Below are 20,317 nucleotides of genomic sequence, written 5' to 3'. Positions count from 1 at the left end.
GTGAATGAGTTTCCTAGTTTCCTCCGTCCCCAAATACAGGATAGAATAATACCTGTACATAATCTTGACTCTGAGTTGAGTTGCAGACTTGCAGTGGAGAAATGGAGCAGTCTGAATCAACCGTAAACAACAGTCTGGTTTTTGCTGTTAATGGCAAGAGGTTTGAGGTCTCCACCATCCACCCTTCCACTACTGTGCTTGAATTCTTGCGTTCTCACACTCCTTTCAAAGGTCCCAAGCTCAGCTGCGGTGAAGGTATCTCTCTTCTTCTCCTCTGTACTCACGTTTTTTTGTACTTAATTCAGTGTACATATATATGTTTGCTTTGGTCATATGCTTCTCTCTTTCTCTCTGCTTGTTGGTTTCCCAATTTGGGTTTTCTTTTTCTTTGATGGGTATACGGGTTTTTCTTCTGTGTGTGTTGACTTTCCTTTATCATCTTCTGCTTTTAATTTTGTTGTCCATGTTTTTGTATATATTTATACACACATGCCTGTAATCGTATGAACCTCTGTTTCTCTGTACTTCTTGCATGCCCAATCTGAGCTCCTTTTTTCTTTGACGGATAAAGTTGGATATTCCTTTTTCCTTCATCTTGGGTTTTTCTCCATCATGTTCTCTTTAATGCTCCTTTTAAATTTTCGTTATTTTCTATATCACTCTGTCATATCACTCTGTCTTTCCTTTGGTTATTGGATTCCCAATCCAGGTTTCCTTTTCTTCAATGATAATGTATTTTCTTCTTCTGCATGTCTAATTTTGTTTCCTTGTTCTCTTTATTGCTTGTTGCTAATTGTATTGTCCTGTGATTCCATTTTTCTGTATTTTGTTGTCGGATTTTATTTTTTGGTTCCTACCTATATTTAAATCGATGGGGGTAATGGGGTTCGTTGTTCTTGTAGTGCAGTAGGCTTGTTTGATTTAATAATTGTTTCTGTGTTTGGTTGCTGAGAATAATGGAAATGTGAACAAATTAAAAAAATTTAAGCTGTCTTTCCCCTGTTTAGGACCCAGCAAAAAATAATAATGTCCACGAAATCGATCATAATTTAACTATTTGGCTAATGTGTCTGAGCTTTCCCTTTATTTTTTGGGAGGATGAACAGCATGAAACATAAGACTGAAAATTTAACTATTTGACTAATGGCTATGCTGATGATTATGTGGTTCAATTATTAAATAATAGTCCCTTTATTCAATTGGTTCCTAATATAGTTTAGCCATTGAAGATTATGATTTTGTCTAGCCTATCAAAACCTCAAAAATCAGGTAGCTGATACATTGATATGTTTGCCAACTTCATTGTTTCAGGTGGTTGTGGTGCTTGTGTTGTTCTACTGTCCAAGTATAACCCTATACTTGACCAGTTGGATGATTGTACGGTGAGTTCATGTCTTACCCTGCTTTGTAGTGTAAATGGATGTTCAATTACAACAACTGAAGGTCTTGGGAACTCGAAAGATGGGTTCCACCCAATTCATGAAAGGTTCTCTGGATTCCATGCTTCTCAGTGTGGCTTTTGTACTCCTGGAATGTGCATGTCACTCTTCTCGGCTCTTGTCAATGCTGAGAAAACCCCCCGGCCAGAGCCCCCTCTGGGATTCTCCAAGCTGAAAGTTTCTGAAGCGGAAAGGGCTATTGCAGGAAATCTCTGCCGCTGTACTGGGTACCGGCCCATTGCTGATGCCTGTAAAAGTTTTGCAGAAGATGTTGATATGGAGGATTTGGGGTTTAATTCCTTTTGGAGAAAGGGGGATAGTAAAGAAGTGAAACTAAGCAGCTTACCCTTGTATAACCATAGTGATGAGATTTGTACATTTCCTGAGTTCTTGAAAAATGAAACTAGGTCTACACTGCTTTTAGATTCTAGAAGATATTCCTGGTATAGTCCTGTTAGCATTGAGGAACTTCAAAGATTACTGGGTTTTGTTGAGGATGGAAATGGGAGTCGGGTTAAAGTAGTTGTTGGTAACACTGGTATGGGTTATTATAAGGAAGTAGAAAGTTATGACAAATATATTGATCTAAGACATATCCCTGAATTCTCAATGATTAGAAGGGAAAACACCGGGATAAGCATTGGAGCAACTGTGACAATCTTTAAAGCTATTGAAGCTCTAAGGGAATACAACCAAAGTGGATTTTACTCAGAAGGAGACATGGTCTATAAAAAAATTGCTGACCACATGGAAAAAGTTGCTTCAGGGTTCATCCGGAACTCAGCTAGTTTAGGTGGAAATCTGGTGATGGCACAAAGAAATCATTTCCCCTCTGACATTGCTACAGTACTTCTTGCAGTAGGTTCAACCGTGAATATAATGAATAGTCTCAAAAGCGAAGAGCTTACATTGGAGGAGTTCTTGAGAAGGCCAGAGTTAGATTCGAAAAGTATACTTGTAGGTGTCAAAATCCCAGATCGGGATCGGATTATGGGCATTTCTTCAGGGACCAAGATGAAGTTACTGTTTGAAACTTATCGAGCTGCACCGCGACCGTTAGGAAATGCATTGCCCTATTTAAATGCTGCTTTAATGGCTAAAGTTTCTCGCTGTACAACTTCTAATGGAATTATTGTAAGTAACTGCGGGTTTGCTTTTGGTGCTTATGGGACAAAACATCCGATAAGAGCTACAAAAGTTGAAGAATTTTTAACTGGAAAAGTGCTAAGTGTTGGTGTCCTTTGTGAAGCTGTTAAATTACTAAAAGGCATTGTGGTACCCAATGATGGCACTTCAAGTCCAGCTTATAGGTCAAGCTTGGCTGTCAGTTTTCTTTTCGAGTTCTTTAGCCATTTGGTTGAGGCCAATGCTAAATCTCCTGATGGTTGTGTGGATGGATATAGTTCTTTGCTGTCTCCTGCAAAGCAGTTAGATCATGGTAAAATCTCAACCTTGCTATCTTCTGCAAAGCAGGAAGTGGAATTGAATAGACAGTATCGTCCTGTTGGTGAGCCAATTGCAAAGTCTGGGGCTGCCATCCAAGCTTCTGGTTTGTTACACTAACTTGGTTTTATATTATGATACTCATGAGTTAATTTTCTATGTAATTTTTATTTTACACTTACGAGTACCATTCGATTGTTGGTTTCATGGATATGGTAGGTGTCACATACACAAATTTGCAATAAGGCTTCTGATGCCTTCTCTTCCTAAAAGGTGCCAAGTAACCACCCATGAAACCAATCAAACCCACCCTATGATGGAATCAGCCCTTAAGCCATGTCCAGCCCAACAAGTTGCGTGTCAGCCAACATCAATGTGGTCCATGTGCGCAAGTCTGCCCACCAATGCATGCTAGCCTGTCAATGCATGTTCAGTCCATCTGATTGCATCTGTGTGCGTTAGCCCACCATGTGATGTCCATGCATCAGGTTGTCTCCTTATGCCCCTAAAACATTGGGGTTGTTGCCCATGTCTTAGGCGCCCATGGGACTGGCCCTTGCAAGGCCCTGCCGCATCTTACAAGCCACTAGAGTCAGCATGCCACACCCATGTCATGTCCCTTACTCTTACCTCACGTCAACCATGCACCATCATGTCCGAATCGGCCTTTTGTTGTTGCAAAAGCACCCTGCTATGCCCAATTCCCACTTCAATGCAACAATGAGCCATGACAAGTCATCTCCACTCACAAGGCACTGTACCCTTGTGCCAAGCATTGCACAAGGCATTACATTCTTGTGCAGCCGTCAAGAAGGGTGGTAGCATTGCACCCCTATGCCATTGTGGCCACAGGTTGCACACCACCACAGGTAGGGTGGGTTCTAGCAAGGCTGACCTAAATTTTGTCCATATCCTAGGCTTTGCATCATGTCCCCTTTGTATGGCCAAGCTTAAGCCACGTTGGCTTCCTTAAATCATGCACCCACCCTTTAGGCCATTCCTAAAGTGCCTATACAAGACATCAAGGGTCTTGAGGAGGCATGATGATTTTTCATCAATTCATGAAAATCCAAAAAATCACAATTCCACTTTGAGACTCCCTTTTGAAAGTCCCTCTTCAAAGGAATTTGAATTTTACCCGAGTCAGGTTGTTCCCCCAACCGCATGGTGTGCTAAGCCATGGGCTACAACTGCTGCATCGCGTGTGACACCCTATTGCATCGCATGTGGCAGTGGCCTGTGAAGCGTGTGGCACCTGCTATGTCAGGTGCGATACTTGTTGTGTTGCATGCAGTACCTACCATCTAGCTTGCGACACCTGCTGTGTCAGCTCATGTGTTGTACCATCAAGCCCATGCATATGATGCATTCAACCTTGGCTTCAATTTGCCTCATTGTCCTAAGGCCCTCACTAGTGCAAGGTGCCTACCCATGAAACCCTCAGCATTGTGTCACTTGAGTCAAGGGGCTAATAATAGGAGACATGAAACTAGTTAAAGATAATTGATTTTATTGATGGCCTAGAACTTTAGCGCAATTTAATTTTCAAATAGTAAATATTTGGCTATGTTCTTAAATTTAATTTTCTGTTCATTTCTATGATCAAGTTTATATTGGTTATATTAGGCTGTGTGACGTTTCTTTTTTGAGGGAATTTATTGCCATCAAAAACTTCATATTCAAAAAATCGATACTTTCTTCCCTGCATATTGAATGATCTTTCTTTGACTTTTTGTTTGTTCTTTTTGTCATGTTACAACCATGCTGGATTCAATTTATCTCACTTACTCTATTTTATTCACCAATTACCATTATGGCAGGGCATTTGTAGCTCAATAAGGCCATGTGTTACTATATAATCCATGATAATGACTATCAATGGTCACATATATCTTTAGCACCATTTGGAGTATGGAAAGTTCTAGGAAAAGGAAACAAATAGGAAGGTATCTAAATTTTCTTGTTTGGTTTATTGTGCAAAGTATGAATAAATATCAAGTCTAATTAAAATTTATACATTTTCAAATTCTTCATTCTTTATATAAAAGAGAAGGAAAAAAATTATCCAATTTAAACCATCCTTTTTTTTCTCTTCATTTTTTCTTTCTTTATATTTTCTTTTCTTCCTACTTTCTCCCGAAACTTTTCAAGCTTCAGAAGGAGCCTTGATTTTTCCTTCTTTTTTATTTTTTCTTTTCCTTCTTTCCTTCTTTCTTTCTTTCTCTCCCTCTTTCTTTTTCTAGACAACTCACATGAGTTAAACGATTTCGTAGGTGAGGCCGTTTATGTGGATGACATTCCTTCTCCAACAAATTGCCTACATGGGGCTTTCATTTATAGTACAAAGCCTTTGGCTCGAGTAAAGGGTATCAAACTTAACCCCAAATCAGTGGCAGATGGAGTCAGTGCGCTTATTTCATTTAAAGATATACCAGGGGAGAACATAGGCTGTAAGACTATATTTGGTACTGAACCTTTATTTGCAGATGATTTTACCCGATGTGCTGGAGAGTATATTGCTTTTGTGGTAATTCCATGATTCTGGCTTTCTTGTCCACCAATATATATATATATATATATATATATATATATATATATATATATTGCTTTCTGTTGGGTTTATTATAAATTTTCTTTTAATGGGCATAGCATACAAACACATTTGGTTAGTTTATGAACTGAGATGCCCAATTCAGTCACTGGTCATATATGTTTATAGGTTGCAGACACACAGAAACATGCAAATATGGCCGCAAACCTTGCAGTGGTTGATTATGACATGGAAAATCTGGAACCACCCATTTTATCGGTAGAAGAGGCTGTTAGGAGATCCAGCTTTTTTGAGGTTCCTTCCTTCATTAGCCCAAAACAGGTTGGTGATTTCTCTAGAGGAATGGCTGAAGCTGATCACAAGATTCTTTCTGCTGAGGTACTTCTCATTTACTTGTTATACAATTTTTTTTCTATTCCTATTAATGTTTTTCTTTCCTGTTTTGGTTTTATGATAAATGCTTTCTGAATTGTCACATCCAGATCAGACTTGGGTCACAGTATTATTTCTATATGGAGACACAAACTGCCCTTGCAATTCCGGATGAAGACAACTGCATTGTGGTTTACAGTTCAATACAATGCCCTGAATATGCACATACTACGATTTCGAGATGTCTTGGTATTCCTGAACATAATGTCCGTGTGATCACAAGAAGGGTTGGAGGTGGTTTTGGTGGAAAGTCCATGAAAGCAATTGCTGTGAGTATAAAATTGATGGTTACTTTGTGTGTTTGTGTCCATATGGCCATAAGAGGACCGCCATTTAAAGGAAAATACGAGGAAAACACACACACACACAAATGCACACATAGTTCTTCTTTATCTGATTCTGTTTCCTCTGATGGCCTATCTTTTGTACTGTTCCTTTCCCTTAACAATGGCTTCTAAGTGAAAGCACTCAATCTATAATGCCTCAGGTAGCTACAGCATGTGCACTTGCAGCATACAAATTACAACGCCCTGTCCGGATATATATGAATCGCAAAACTGACATGAAAATAGCAGGAGGAAGACATCCAATGAAAGTAACCTACAGTGTAGGGTTCAAATCGAATGGGAAGATTACTGCCTTACACGTTGATATATTAATCAACGCAGGAATAGGTGTAGATATAAGCCCAGTTATGCCCATGCTCATGGTTGGTGCCCTTAAAAAATATGATTGGGGTGCTTTTTCTTTTGATATAAAGGTATGCAAAACAAACCATTTGTCTAAATCAGCAATGCGTGGTCCTGGAGAGGTACAAGCTACATTTATATCCGAAGCTGTAATTGAACATGTTGCATCTACTCTTTCCATGGATGTGGACTCTGTGAGAAGCAGAAACCTCCACACTTTCAACAGCCTCAATTTTTTCTTTGAGGGCTGTGCTGGTGAACATGTGGAGTACACTTTACCTATAATCTGGGATAAGTTGGCTACGTCTTCAAGCTTTAAAGAAAGGACCGATATGATAAAGCAGTTTAATATGTGCAATAAATGGCAGAAAAGGGGTATTTCTCGAGTACCAATTGTGCATGAAGTTTCATTAAAAGCAACTCCAGGGAAAGTAAGCATTCTTAGCGATGGATCTGTTGCTGTCGAAGTTGGAGGGATTGAGTTGGGGCAGGGGCTGTGGACAAAGGTGAAACAGATGACTGCATTTGCTCTCAGTTCAATTGGATGTGATGGAATGGGAGACTTCTTGGAGAAAGTAAGGGTCATACAATCAGATACCTTAAGTTTAATACAGGGGGGGTTGACTGCTGGAAGCACTACATCAGAGTGCAGCTGTGAAGCTATTAGACTCTGCTGCAATATGTTGGTTGAAAGACTGACTCCTATCAAGGAGAGATTGCAGGAGCAAATGGGTTCTGTTGAATGGGGCACATTGATTCTTCAGGTAATTATGTGCACATTTGGTATATTTTACATTTTTTTTTTTGCTGTCTTTGTTGGAATTATAGGGTTGAGAGAGAAGTATAAATAATTAAATAAAGGAACATACAATTGGGTAGAATTAAAAATTTACTACCTCCTATCACTCATATTAAAATGTTACGTCTCTTATTTATAGATAATAAAATCGAAAACTTTCAATCACAAAATATAAAAACCTTCTAGGACTTAACTACTCAAATATAGAAAATAAAACAACCACTCAAATTTTTTTTTTCTTTTACTTTTAATGACTAAATCTAATTCTAATTTTTAGAATCTTTCTAAATAAAGTTTAACTTTCTAACATACTCCCTTATAAACTTGATTTGCAACTCCAAGTAGCATCCTTAACCATCTAAAATCTTCAAACTTAAGAGCTTGATAAAAATATCTGCAATTTGATCTTGAGATTTTGCAAATTTTAATTGCATTTTCTTTTTCATAATGCACTTTGTAATAAAATGATTTCTTATATCAATGTACTTGCTTCAATCATGAAAAACATGATTTTTTTTATGATGCAATTGTTGATTTTGTATTCACATAGTGGTTACCTTATTGTTGCATGTAACCCTTAGTCGTCAACCTTGCTTTGTATATCTCTATTTCTCCTTTCACATCCTTCTTTGTCTTGTATGTTCGTCATACTCTAATTACCTCTTTTCCTTTTGAAAGAGATTCTAGTTCTCATATGTCATTCTTCCTTATTACTTTTATTTCCCCATCCATAACATCTATGTATCATTAATTTGTTTTGAATTGCTCTTTCAAAACTTATGGGTTCATGTACGGGAATAGAAAATCGAAGTGAACTAACCCTCTTTTGTTTTCTCTACAAATTAGAAGCTTAAGGCTGAGTCACCAAAATAATAATGGCCTAATTCCATAAAAGGCCTCCTATAATACTATTGGGAGTCTTACATGGTATAGAAACCTTTTTTTGGATGTAAACCACCAATTCATATGATATTTATTTTTTTAGAATTAATTCTTCTTGTATTCATGTTGGTCACAGCATTTTTTGGGTATTGAAAGAGCATTATGTAGGGATTTAGAAACAATCAAAATCAAATCATCAGTATTAATATCTCCAAAGAAAAAAAAAACATTAATTAGAAACAATGACTCTACTCAAAACTATGACTCCTATAGTTAAAAGTACTGAAGAATATGACAACATTGATCATACTAAATTGGGGTTGAGTTGACTCCATGATTATATAAATTCTGAGTGGCACTTAAGGCATGGACCTTATGGCAAAGTATTCTTTTTGATATTTTTCTCACTAAAAGAGTTCTTAAACTAGATTTATGGGAAAGCAATATGTAACACAACTTCATATGTTGAAATCCAAATTAAATATAAAGACATTTGCCATCTTTTCCAAAGATTTTTTTTTTTTTTTTCATTTTTCTTTCTTCAGACTTGCTCAAAGTTGGATGTTGAATATCTCTTACCATTTAGCAATTTACTTCATCAAAATGCAGGCACAAAGTCAAGCTGTGAACTTATCAGCAAGTTCTTACTATGTCCCTGACTTTTCTTCCTTTCAATACCTAAACTATGGTGCAGCAGTGAGTGAGGCAAGTTTTTCAAGATCCCCTTAATTCCTCTCCATAGAGTTTTTATTGAAATTAAGTTAGTATTCTTCAGGTAAACTTGGAGGAGAGTAGGCTTTCATGCTTAACCATGCTTCAATTTTTACTATAATAATGAAACTTTGGGTGTCACAGGTGGAGGTAAATCTTCTCACTGGACAAACCACAATTTTGCAATCTGATATTATATATGACTGTGGTCAGAGTCTCAACCCTGCTGTGGATTTAGGACAGGTTAGCGCAACTACAATGTTAAACTATTTCATCTCCTTCTCTGCATTTCTATCCCTAAGCTTTGGCATTCAACCTCTTCTCTGATTTTATTCTCCACATCCACATATTAATGCAATGGAACTTTTTCATTGATAATACTAAAGGATGTTTATAACTGTTCAATGTTTCCTTATCCTTAAAACTTGTGCTTATTAGATCCATATGCCTCTAATATTCTTTCTGAGTTGCTTTACAGATAGAAGGAGCTTTTGTTCAAGGAATTGGGTTTTTTATGCTCGAGGAGTACACAACTAATTCAGATGGACTGGTGGTCACCGAAGGCACATGGACATACAAGATCCCAACAATCGACACCATACCCAAGCAGTTCAATGTGGAGGTACTGAACAGCGGACATCATAAAAATCGTGTTCTTTCTTCTAAAGGTATTTCTCTTCAACTCTTCATTGAAAATGCATTCTAGTTGTGGAGAAGAAACTGGATAATTTATTTTCTAATTTTACATGGTTGCTAAGAAAATGTTACAAAATTTTTATCGAATACATGAAACAATAGACTTGCTTGCAATAACACATAATTAACACTTTTTTCTATGAGATGTTTTTACGAATTTATGAATTTGTGACCAAAATAGATGTTTTATTATTAAGATTAATTCATTATTTTTAAGAATTTTCAGAAAGAGTAAAAATCTTCTTAATAACATAATTTATAGTAAATAAATTTATCATCCAAATTGCATGAAGTATAAGTAATTTAATTCATTTTCAAAAATGAATTTGGTTGATTACAATATGATAGGAAAAAGAAAATGGAAGAATCTGAGGAATGCACTGGTATGATTGCCTGAGGAGTTCTATAGGAAAATGTCAATTTCTAAATTTGACTCCAATTCTAATTTTATAATAATTTCTTCTAAAAGATAATCTTGTAAAACAAAATTCTCGTTACCATATGTCTTTATGCAAGTAGGTTTCCCTGAAGAATAAGGAAATATTCAAGGAAGAGCTTACATGGGAAGCTCTCTTGTTGAAAAACGAGAAAGAGTAGAGCAAAGGTGTGGGTGAGGAGTTAGAGGTAAGAGGGTGTTGAAGAGAATAATTCAGATCAAGCACACCTGTTGGGAAATGCTAAATTATCTTTGAATCTTTGAGAATCTAGAAGAGTTAGCTTTTTCTTTTTCTTGGGTTTTCTATAGAAATGGAGTAATTTGCAATATTCATTAGAAGTAACTCTTGTTGAGATCAATGGAATGATATTCATAGCATGTGAGGCAAGGCTAGAAACCTTTCCTTTTCATTATGGTTAGTGTTAATGCCCATATTGGTGAACATCTATATATCTAACTCTAGCCATTAAACTAAGATCTTCAACCCACTTCAATTTACCCAATGTTATGAGGGCAAGCTCTACAATTAAGGGGATTAAGACCGGTATTGGATCCCCACAGCAATTATTCCAAGCTGTTTCAACATAAGATACCATGTCAAGGTTAGGTAAATTTAGGGGTTTATACCCTGCGGAAGGTCAGCAGCCATCTAGATAAGAAGTGTTGTTGATATGGTTTTAAACCAAAAAGGTGAATAGTTAGTAACTCGTTACAATAGCATGAGACATACCAGTAGTAGTAACAGCTTAGTACCGGCTAACTATCTGCAAAAACTTGCTTTATTTGCTACTAGTAGAATCGACTATGCAATTCATTTTGAATCAAATTCACTAGTAAACCTCCTTTGTAATAATTCCAACACACTGCTTTATGTAGATCAATGAATCATAATCAGCAAGGTAAATATGTTTTGTGCAGCTTCTGGTGAACCACCGTTACTTCTAGCTGTTTCAGTTCATTGTGCTACAAGGGCTGCTATTAGAGAAGCCCGGCAACAGCTTCTTTCCTGGACTGGGCTAACCAAGTGTGATTCAACATTCCAGTTGGAGGTCCCGGCAACAATGCCTGTTGTGAAGGAGCTCTGTGGACTGGAGAATGTGGAGAGTTACTTGCAAAGCTTGCTGTCTTAATGCTGGAAACCATTTCCTGCTTTTGATTGAATCCATATGTTTCTAGTTTATTATTGTATGTATATGATGGTAGAAGTTGTGGTTGTATAAATGCATTGGTCTAATGAATGCTCCTAGCTCACAGGCACGGATGATCATATAAATAAATTAAACCCTTTGAAGGAAATGCACTCAAAGAACAAAGTAAAAGCCCGTTTCTCAAAAGAGATGAATGATTTTCGACAGTTGTAAACATTTTAAATGAAGTTCAAGAACTCTCAACTACATGTTAGAGAATTAAAGGTCGCTGTCGGAGGTAGAACATCAACCACTTGGGCAACCAATCTACTAGTGCCTAAACCAGTTAAAGTTCCCCTCAATTGATAGTGCTACTGTTACTAACCAACACGTTCCCTATTGAACCGATCAATTGTGTAACTGATCCACCTGGCCCCCTATTGAACCGATCAATTAATTGTGCAACTGATCCACCTGGTCCTTTGTTCCCAAAATTATGATTTTGTCATCTTTTATTCCACAAAGAGTCAAAAAATGGGCCAAAATATAGTCAATATTTCAGGAAAATCCCAAAATTTCGCCAAAAAAAATCGCTATGAAATGTCTCCCACGCACTTTTCCAAAAAAATCGCTAATTTATCAGCGCTAATTTTTCAGCAATTTTTTCAAAAAATTTCATGAATTTTTGGCAAGTTATTCGGAAAACCCAATTTAAAAAAAAAAATTATCTGTGTTTTTTTTTTTTCAATTATTTTTTCCAATTTATCTTTTATTTTAAATTTATACTACCTTTTATTTTATATTATCATTTTATGTTTAATTATTTTTCCTATTTATCTCATTAATCCTATTTTTTAAAATTACTATCTCTTCAGTTTTAATTTTTTAATATTTATCCTTCTAATTTTATTTAATTTTAAATGTTTTTATTTTAAAATATTAAAAATATAAATTTACTCAAAAATTGATTAAAAAAAATAATGAGTTCTAATATTTTATAAATTAAAATTAATTTCATAAAATAAATTATTAGCATAATTTTTTATACTTTTAATTATTTAAATAAATTAATATTAATAGCAAAAAATTATCACCACAAATTTGCAACAAAATTTTAGAAATGAAATCTCAAATAAAATATTTTATATAAATTGATTAAAATTTTTATTTAAAATGTAATAAAATTAATTTTTAATTTTTAAAATAAATAAATATAAATATATTAAAGGAATTTAAGTTAATATTTTCTTAAAAAGATTGATAAACATTATATTTGATCACACCAATGTTAATTACCGTTACAAAATAATTATTCTTTCTTATTCTATCTTTTTTTTTTAATTTTTTTTAAGTACTTTCATAATTTTTTAATAATTTTCATGTTACCATATTTTTGTCAAAATATCCACCAATATTTTTGTCAAAATATAGCCGATATTTTATTAATATTTTTGATATATCTAAAAAATTCAAGTATTGATATATTTGTATTTATCAATATTTCAAACTTTGTCAATACAATTTTTTATGTTACTGGAAAAAATATAAAGGAAATATAAGTTTTGTTTTAAAAATATTAAAAAAAAATTAAAATCTCAATAGAATTTTTTTTTTTATCATTTGGTAAATTTTATATTAAAATATTAATATTTTTTAAATAATGTTATAATTTTCTTAATAAAATTTAAATTTGCTTAAATAAATAATGTAAATGAGTTATAAAACTTTTTATTCAATAATTATCTATAATAATATAAGTGATATTATTAATTCATTATTATTTAATTAAATATAAAAGTTTACAATTTTTAAATATCTTAAAATGAATGAAAATCACTATTAGAGTGATAAAAGGTAAAAAGTTTCATGTAATTTTTTTAAAAATAAAATGAATGAAAATCATTATTATAGTGATAAAAGGTAAAAAGTTTCATGTAATTTTTTTAAAAATAAAAAAGTTTATTTCATTGAAGAAACGAAAGATATGATAAGATAAGAAAGAAAAAATTAATAATAAATATAAATATTACATACACTTTATTTATTTTCTCAAAACACACTCAAATATGATTTAAAATATTTCAAATTTGTTATTAAGAAGAAAAAAAAAACTTGATTTGTAGGAGAATTCCAAACAAATCGTAACTGATTTTCATCTCAATTCTAAAATTGGAAGAACACTTTGTGATGATCTCCTACCATAATCAATCTTCTCTCCATTCATATTATAAATAAACCAAAATTAATGGTCGAGACTAATAAACATTATATTGGTGGATGATAGGGCATTTTGTCAAATAGAATGAATGATGGAGTGACTATGTCATATGGGATGTCCGACAATTGTGTTGAAGATAATTGCCTAGTTTGAAAGGTTTCTCACAAACATTAATATTGTCTTTTACAGTTTCTTGAGAACACTTTCAGGATTGAATTTGAATATAAAATCAAAATAAAGTTATTAACATAAAAATTTTCATTAAGTCAAGTAATTAAAACCTTAAATTAAATCCCTATTCTAATAATTGATATAATAGAAATTGAAGGCAAAAGAAAATATTAAAATTTTCATTACTTTTTAGTTTGTTATCATAATTTAGAAGTCATATAAATAAAAAAAAGATTAAATTCCCAATTAAGTTTATTATGAGTATAGAAAATATTAAATTTTGAAGTACCTTTTAAGTTTATAATGATAATTTAAGGAATAATTTCAATTACGCCTAAATAATTAAAACACTAATTAAATGAAAAAGATTAAATTTATATTTAAGTTGATTATTAGTATTGAAAATATTAAATTTTAAACTACCTTCTAAGTTTGTATTGATAATTTTAGGAATGACTTTCATTACATCCTTTAAAACGATTATTAGTATTGATAAGGGTATTTCTAAAAATAAAAAAGTGAAAAACAACTGGTATTTTTATTAGTACAGATTAGTTGTTTTGCTTTGCATGTTATATTTTATATTTTCCATTTAAGCATGGAAATATTTTAATTTTCTATTTGAACTGTTCACACTATTGTACGAGTTATTGCTCACATCATTTTACTATGGAGATATTATTCACACTTAATATAGTGTTCAACAAATTTGATCTCTGTTACCATTAATGCACTCAATTTTGGAAGCCTTGCAGCTCTAAAAATGATATTTTATTTTTATTTTTAAAATTTAAAAACTATTTTTAAAACACATGGATATACAAACTCCTAAATTTTTACGAGGCATTTCAGATATTGGAAAGCCCACTAGTGTTAAAAGGCCCCGAGGCAGAGGCTCGAGGCCAGAGATCCCAATATAAACCCCCATGCTCTTTCTTAATTCTTCCGAGCCCTCAAATCAAACCTAGAAATTGAAATTTTTGTGCAGAGTAGAAAGAAGAAGATGGAAGGTGCAGGCGTCTTGTTGGCAGCTACTCCCCAACGTCTTCTGCCCATCGACGTGACCAAATTGAAAATCAATCACTACGAGTCTTCCACATTTGAGATACCGCCACTACCTGTATTCGAAAAGTTCAATTTGGTGGGGGAGGGGTTTCCTTTGGAATGTGCTTTTTCGTAAGAGAATCCAAACTTTACATGGTTGGCGGTGAAAAACCAATCGCAGAAGCATTACCAGAAAAGCTATGTATTAGGTTCACGGTGGACCTTGATGAGTCGCTTGGAGATAGACAAGGAATTAGTGGATGAGTGATCTGAACTGAGCAGTTATCCTACTTTGTACAGTTTAATGTACAAATACTTTAATTTCATGATAAAACATTTAAATAAATAAACCTCTCACATGAACAAGTTTCTAAAAATATTTGATTTACTACGTTAAAATTGCATTTTTTTTTTTCCAAATAAAATGGTTACTTCCTTTGAATAGAATAAAGTTTTCAATAATAGAAAAGAAATAGTCATTTAAAAAATAATAATGGAGCTATATATTATGTTTTTTTTTAAGAGAAATACAAAAATTTATGTAACAAGAGAGCTCAATGTAACAAAGGACTATTTTAGGAAACAATTAAATTAGTTTATGGAGGATAAAAATTAATTCTAAATAGTACGTAGGAAAAATGATAGAGTTCAACTATGAAGTGTTTGAATTCTTTATGAAATTTCGAGTTCTTGAGATATTGTTGATTCTTTCCAAATTGTTTGGCTTGATTTGTGAATACATTATGAGGAATCTTTTCACCACCTTTAAGGTCGGCAAGTAGTGATAATAAGGCTAAGCTTGTAAAATCAATTTAAAAAAGCCAAATTTGAAAAGATTCTTTAAGTAAATCATTTGTTAATATATGAGCAATTGGATTTTTGGTAGGGAGATACCATATGTGAAGAGTTGGTTGTGACTTTTTTCCTTAATGTAGTGATTTTTCAATCTTGATGTGCTTTGTGCATGCATGAAAAACTAGATTGTGAGCTAAGTGAGTGACACTTTTTTTGCCACAAAGAATGAGGGTACAATGGTCCAATTTGATGCCGAGATTATGAGACATTGAAGCCACATGATTTTAGTGGTAGTATTAGCCAAAGACTAATATTCAACTTTAATGCTAGATCATGAAATTGTAGGTTACTTCACAAAAGCCCGAGACAAGCAATGTGACCTAAGAAAAATGCAAAATCCTATTGTGATTTTTCTAGTGATTGAACAATATTTAGCCCAATCTACATCACAAAAAAAAGTGTTCAAGGTAAAACAAAGCTTTTAGATAAGTGACAAGAAGCATGCATTAATGTTCCTTTTATATAACATAAAATACATTTGACATAATGAATGCTCTTTATTTGAAAGTGTTGGCACATGAGAGTTACAATATGAATGACAATAGGTCATGTGAAGGTCGGGTATTTGGGTGAGCCACATAATTGGCAATATTTAGTGACGTTTCTTGGCTCTTGGTTGTTTGGAATAAGGTTGGGTTTTTAAGTTATTGAGACATTAATTTTGGAGGAGTCAAACATGTATTTTTTTCTTTGACCAAAAGTTCATGAATGTATTTGGTTTAATAGAGGGTAAAGTCTACATACCAAGGAAACATTGATTTCAAGGCAAAAGAAGTGATGAAGTTTGTCTAGGTACTTTTTAGTGTCCCTTTTCTCACCTAGTTTTTTTTTTCTTTATTTAGAGGTTTCTTGGGTTGGTTTTGGGGGAGTTTTTGTGAGCCTAAACCTAGGGCTTTGGGTCTCCTTTGTTAGGTTTTAATTTGAGAGAGTTTTAAAGAGAAGTTTGGGCTTGGGTGGAGATGATGACATGTGTCCTATTCTCTACCCTCTCATGACTTATAAATATGAGCCTTAGGGCTCATTTTTAAGATCACTTTCTACTTTTTAAGGGAAAATTCTACTCATTTTGAGAGTGAAAAAAGCAAAAGAGAAGATTGGAAGATTTGGAGGTGAACCTGGCTTGAGGAAAAAGATTTGTGCATGCTAAAAGCCAAGTATCATACTTGGGGGGAGTTTCTTTAGAAAGTCCTTAATTCTAACTTTTTTTTTTCTTTTTTCTTTAGTTTGCTTTTATTTATTTATCAATTCTTTATATGATGCTTATATGAGTTGTGGATATTGAAAAATAATGTCATTGACTTTTGACCTATTTCTCTTCATCTTTGGGTCTAATAAGATTTTCTTCATTCTTTTCATATTGGGTGCTTATTAGATGTTTGTTTATTTGCTTACATTGATTTTTGAATGTTCCTCATGCCCTTCTTAACTTTGATTAGTTCATTTCTTGAACTGATTTCCTTTTTTAGGAGCCTATTATTTTGACTTGTGACCCATGGGTTTTCTTTTATTCATCATTTAGGGATTTCAATTTTCCCTTGTTTCAATAATTTTTTGGAAGTGTTTTTAACTAATTTTGGAAAGGAGTATCAAGAGCCACATGTGTTCGTTTGTTTGTTTGTTTTTTTTTTTTTTTTTGGTTCTTTTTCAAAATTGATTGCCAACTTTATCTTGTGTTCAACTTATTTCTATCTAAAATTCAAGCTTATTTCATGACTAAAAGGTTATGTCCATAGCCATAAGATTTAACCTTGCCATTTTGCTTTAAAACATGACTAGCTTTCAGTCTTTTGTCTTTTTTCAAAAAGGTTCAAAACTGATTTTTATGAGTTATTTTTTAATCCTTGTGAATATCATCGTATGATTATTATGAGCTTGAATTCATTACTAATTTATAATTATTAACAATTGTCATATGTCTTGGCATACATAGCTTGAATTTACATGAAAGTATACTCCCTTATGGATACTTTTATATGCATTTGAGTCCCCTTTTCCCTAAATATGAGTGTAATTAGGCATTTCATGCCTTTTGTGATTTTAATTCCATGTTCAATTGAGAGTTGCGATAAGGTACAAGAGTCTTGTAATTGAACTATGGCTCATACCCTAAGCCAACATCACTCATTTTTTTAAATATTTGATTTTCAATTTTTCTTATTTTCTAGAAATATAGATTATCATTGAAGTGTAAGATGAATGACATTATTCTTAGCCCTTATGAGCTTTTTTCCATGCTTCTTAGAGGGTTGGAATGTGGATTGTCCATGCAAAATAATTCAGGCTAGTGTTTAGACCTACATATCATGTTTGCTAAATGTCAACTATTTATTGCCTTATTTTTTAGTTTTTTTCTTTTTGGTAAATTTGGATTGTTTAGCATGTTTAAATTATTTTTGAAACTTGAAATTTATTTTATACACCTTGAATATATCAAAGATTTTTTTTTTCCTTGTTGAAAAACTCTTTCCCAAACTTGTTGAATAATCTGTTTTTACATACTAAAATGTTTTTGTAAATCAGTCTCAATATTTCATTTTTACCTATTTTTTAGGCTTGATGTTTGATCTAGACATCTTAAATAAACTTGAGAGTTTTGGTCTAATTAAAAAATCCATTGCTATGCTTATGGAATAAATCAATCTTTTGTGTGCTTGTATGTTGTCCTATTTTTGAGTTATAGAGTAGTTCTTGAAATTTGTACCATTTGGTGTTTAGTTGGGCTCCTTTAACTTTTGATATGTATTTGAGACATCTTATACATGTTATATAATATTTGGCCTAATTTTTATCTCACCTCTAACCTTATTAAATAAATTCATCTTTCACATTAACATTTTGTCCTATTTTTGCACCCTTTGTATAACTTGTTGAATTAGTCCTATTTGGTGCACTTTTAGCCTTCTTTGGCTCTTGATTCGTGTAATATACATCTTATACATGTTAAATAAGCTCTCCTCTATAACATAACCCTTTTTAACTCTTTGAAAGAAAGTTATTTTTTAAATTCATGTATGTTATCCTGATTTGCCCTTGTTTACATGTTTGTATGAATAAGTTCCATTTGATCCTAACTTAGCAACTTTTGACCTTTGATTTAAATCATAGACATCTTGTACTGTTTGGTGATCTTTTATTTGTTGATAGATCTCTTTTTTTGTTTGTAAATTAACTCATTCTTTGTTATGTAAGCTCATTCCCCTCTTTTGGGTATTATTGAGATATGTTCCTTTCCCCCTTTGATTGTTTGATTCCTTTACTAGACATGTTGTGCTCTTGAGTAATCTTTATTTGTTTGGCTTTGATCTTAGGATTTTTTTGGTGTATGTAGCTCATATATTCATCATCTTATTCTTATTCTTTATCACCATACCTTATAATATATTTCCACTCTTGTCGTCTTTTGGTACCTATGATCTATTAGTTATATGTCATGGTTTCCTCCACATGGTTGGTAGAGACCTTTTGGGGTTTAAAAGAGTCCTATCGATTGCTACATTCCCAATAAGTAATCTCACCCTCGATTTACACTTGATTTTTCGTAGATATATATATATAAGGAGTTACTTTAGGGTTTTATTTATGAATTTGTTTTTCTCTTTTAAAAATAAACAAAAATAAATATTAATTATGACTAATTCATTTTTCTTTCTAAAAATAAAAATGAGTCTTAACATTGAATAGGATACACATGAAATGCAGATGCACAATAGTTAAAGTTGACTCAAATTGCATGTAAAATGATTGATGGATAAACATAAATTATTATATTATATGAATTTATTTAACTAAAAAATTTACTATCAACGTGATATCAATAAATTCAAATTAAGAGTACTAGCATCCATTATACCAAATTAGTATGCTATTTGAATTATCCCTTTTGGATTTGGAAAAACTATAAAATTATCTACTAAATAAAAATGTTAAGAGCTCATGTCCTTGATTATGTTTAAAATCAAGTTTATCATATTCTTTTTCTTTTTCTTTTTCTTTTTTCATATAGAAATAATATTTTAACTTAAAAATTTTCAGTAAATATTTTTAATCATTTCATTTTATGCATAGTATCATATGAAAGATAAAATAAAATTATGGAAGAAAAATCAAAATACAAATCTTGTAAAAACCTCTATTAGGACAAATACATCTTAGAAAATGTTACAAACTTACAAAGACAGCATCATAAATTCTTTTTTAAAGGTTTCCTTTATGGAAAATTTATTAAAATAAGAAAGAAAAATAGAGATGTAATTAAATAAAGAAAATATGAATTCATTAAATATTTATTTTCTAAATTTTCTTTTTAGATTAGTTTAATTTTTTTTTTCTTTTTAACTTTAAATATAATCTAGTAGGATTGGCATGGCATATTTTTATCAAATCTAAAGAGTGGGTTGGACCCATTAAATATATTTCAATCATGATCAAAGAATAAAATTCTAAACGGAATGGGAAGGGAAAACATAAACTGCACTCTCTTGTTCTGATAAATGAACTGATCACAAATTTTTTCATACTTTTGTTAACATAGATTTGACACCCTTTGAAGTTTTAAGTGGTGTTTGTTTTTTTACTTAATTCTAAATAGAACCTTGATACTTAATAGTATTAAATATTAGGTTGTTTATTTTTATAGTATTTTATTTCTATTAAGTATTAAAAAGTAAAAAAAAAAAACCATTGTGTTATTTTTTTTATTTAATAAAAAGTTTATAATAAGTCATGAAAAAGTAAAAAAACAAACAACCTAAATTTTAAAACTAAATGGTTTTCAGCAAAAAGCCAAAAAAACAAACACCACCTAAGTCATCATCTCACTCAGAC

The 20,317-nt window shown here is 32.4% G+C and overlaps 1 protein-coding gene across 1 annotated transcript; it reads left to right on the top strand.

The window, feature by feature from the left end:
* Positions 1 to 62: 62 nt before the first annotated feature.
* On the top strand, positions 63 to 11,374 carry LOC117906098 (abscisic-aldehyde oxidase-like). Its single transcript, XM_034819046.1, has 10 exons — positions 63 to 255; positions 1,312 to 2,988; positions 5,156 to 5,409; positions 5,602 to 5,811; positions 5,916 to 6,134; positions 6,353 to 7,318; positions 8,845 to 8,940; positions 9,091 to 9,189; positions 9,425 to 9,614; positions 10,997 to 11,374. The coding sequence occupies exons 1-10, from the start codon at positions 102 to 104 to the stop codon at positions 11,206 to 11,208; spliced, it is 4,077 nt and encodes a 1,358-aa protein (XP_034674937.1). The 5' UTR covers positions 63 to 101; the 3' UTR covers positions 11,209 to 11,374.
* Positions 11,375 to 20,317: the final 8,943 nt, after the last annotated feature.

This window comes from Vitis riparia, chromosome 18 (genome assembly GCF_004353265.1).
Source record: "Vitis riparia cultivar Riparia Gloire de Montpellier isolate 1030 chromosome 18, EGFV_Vit.rip_1.0, whole genome shotgun sequence".
NCBI classification, from domain to species: Eukaryota; Viridiplantae; Streptophyta; class Magnoliopsida; order Vitales; family Vitaceae; genus Vitis; species Vitis riparia.
This window is presented reverse-complemented; position numbering and strand designations above follow the sequence as displayed.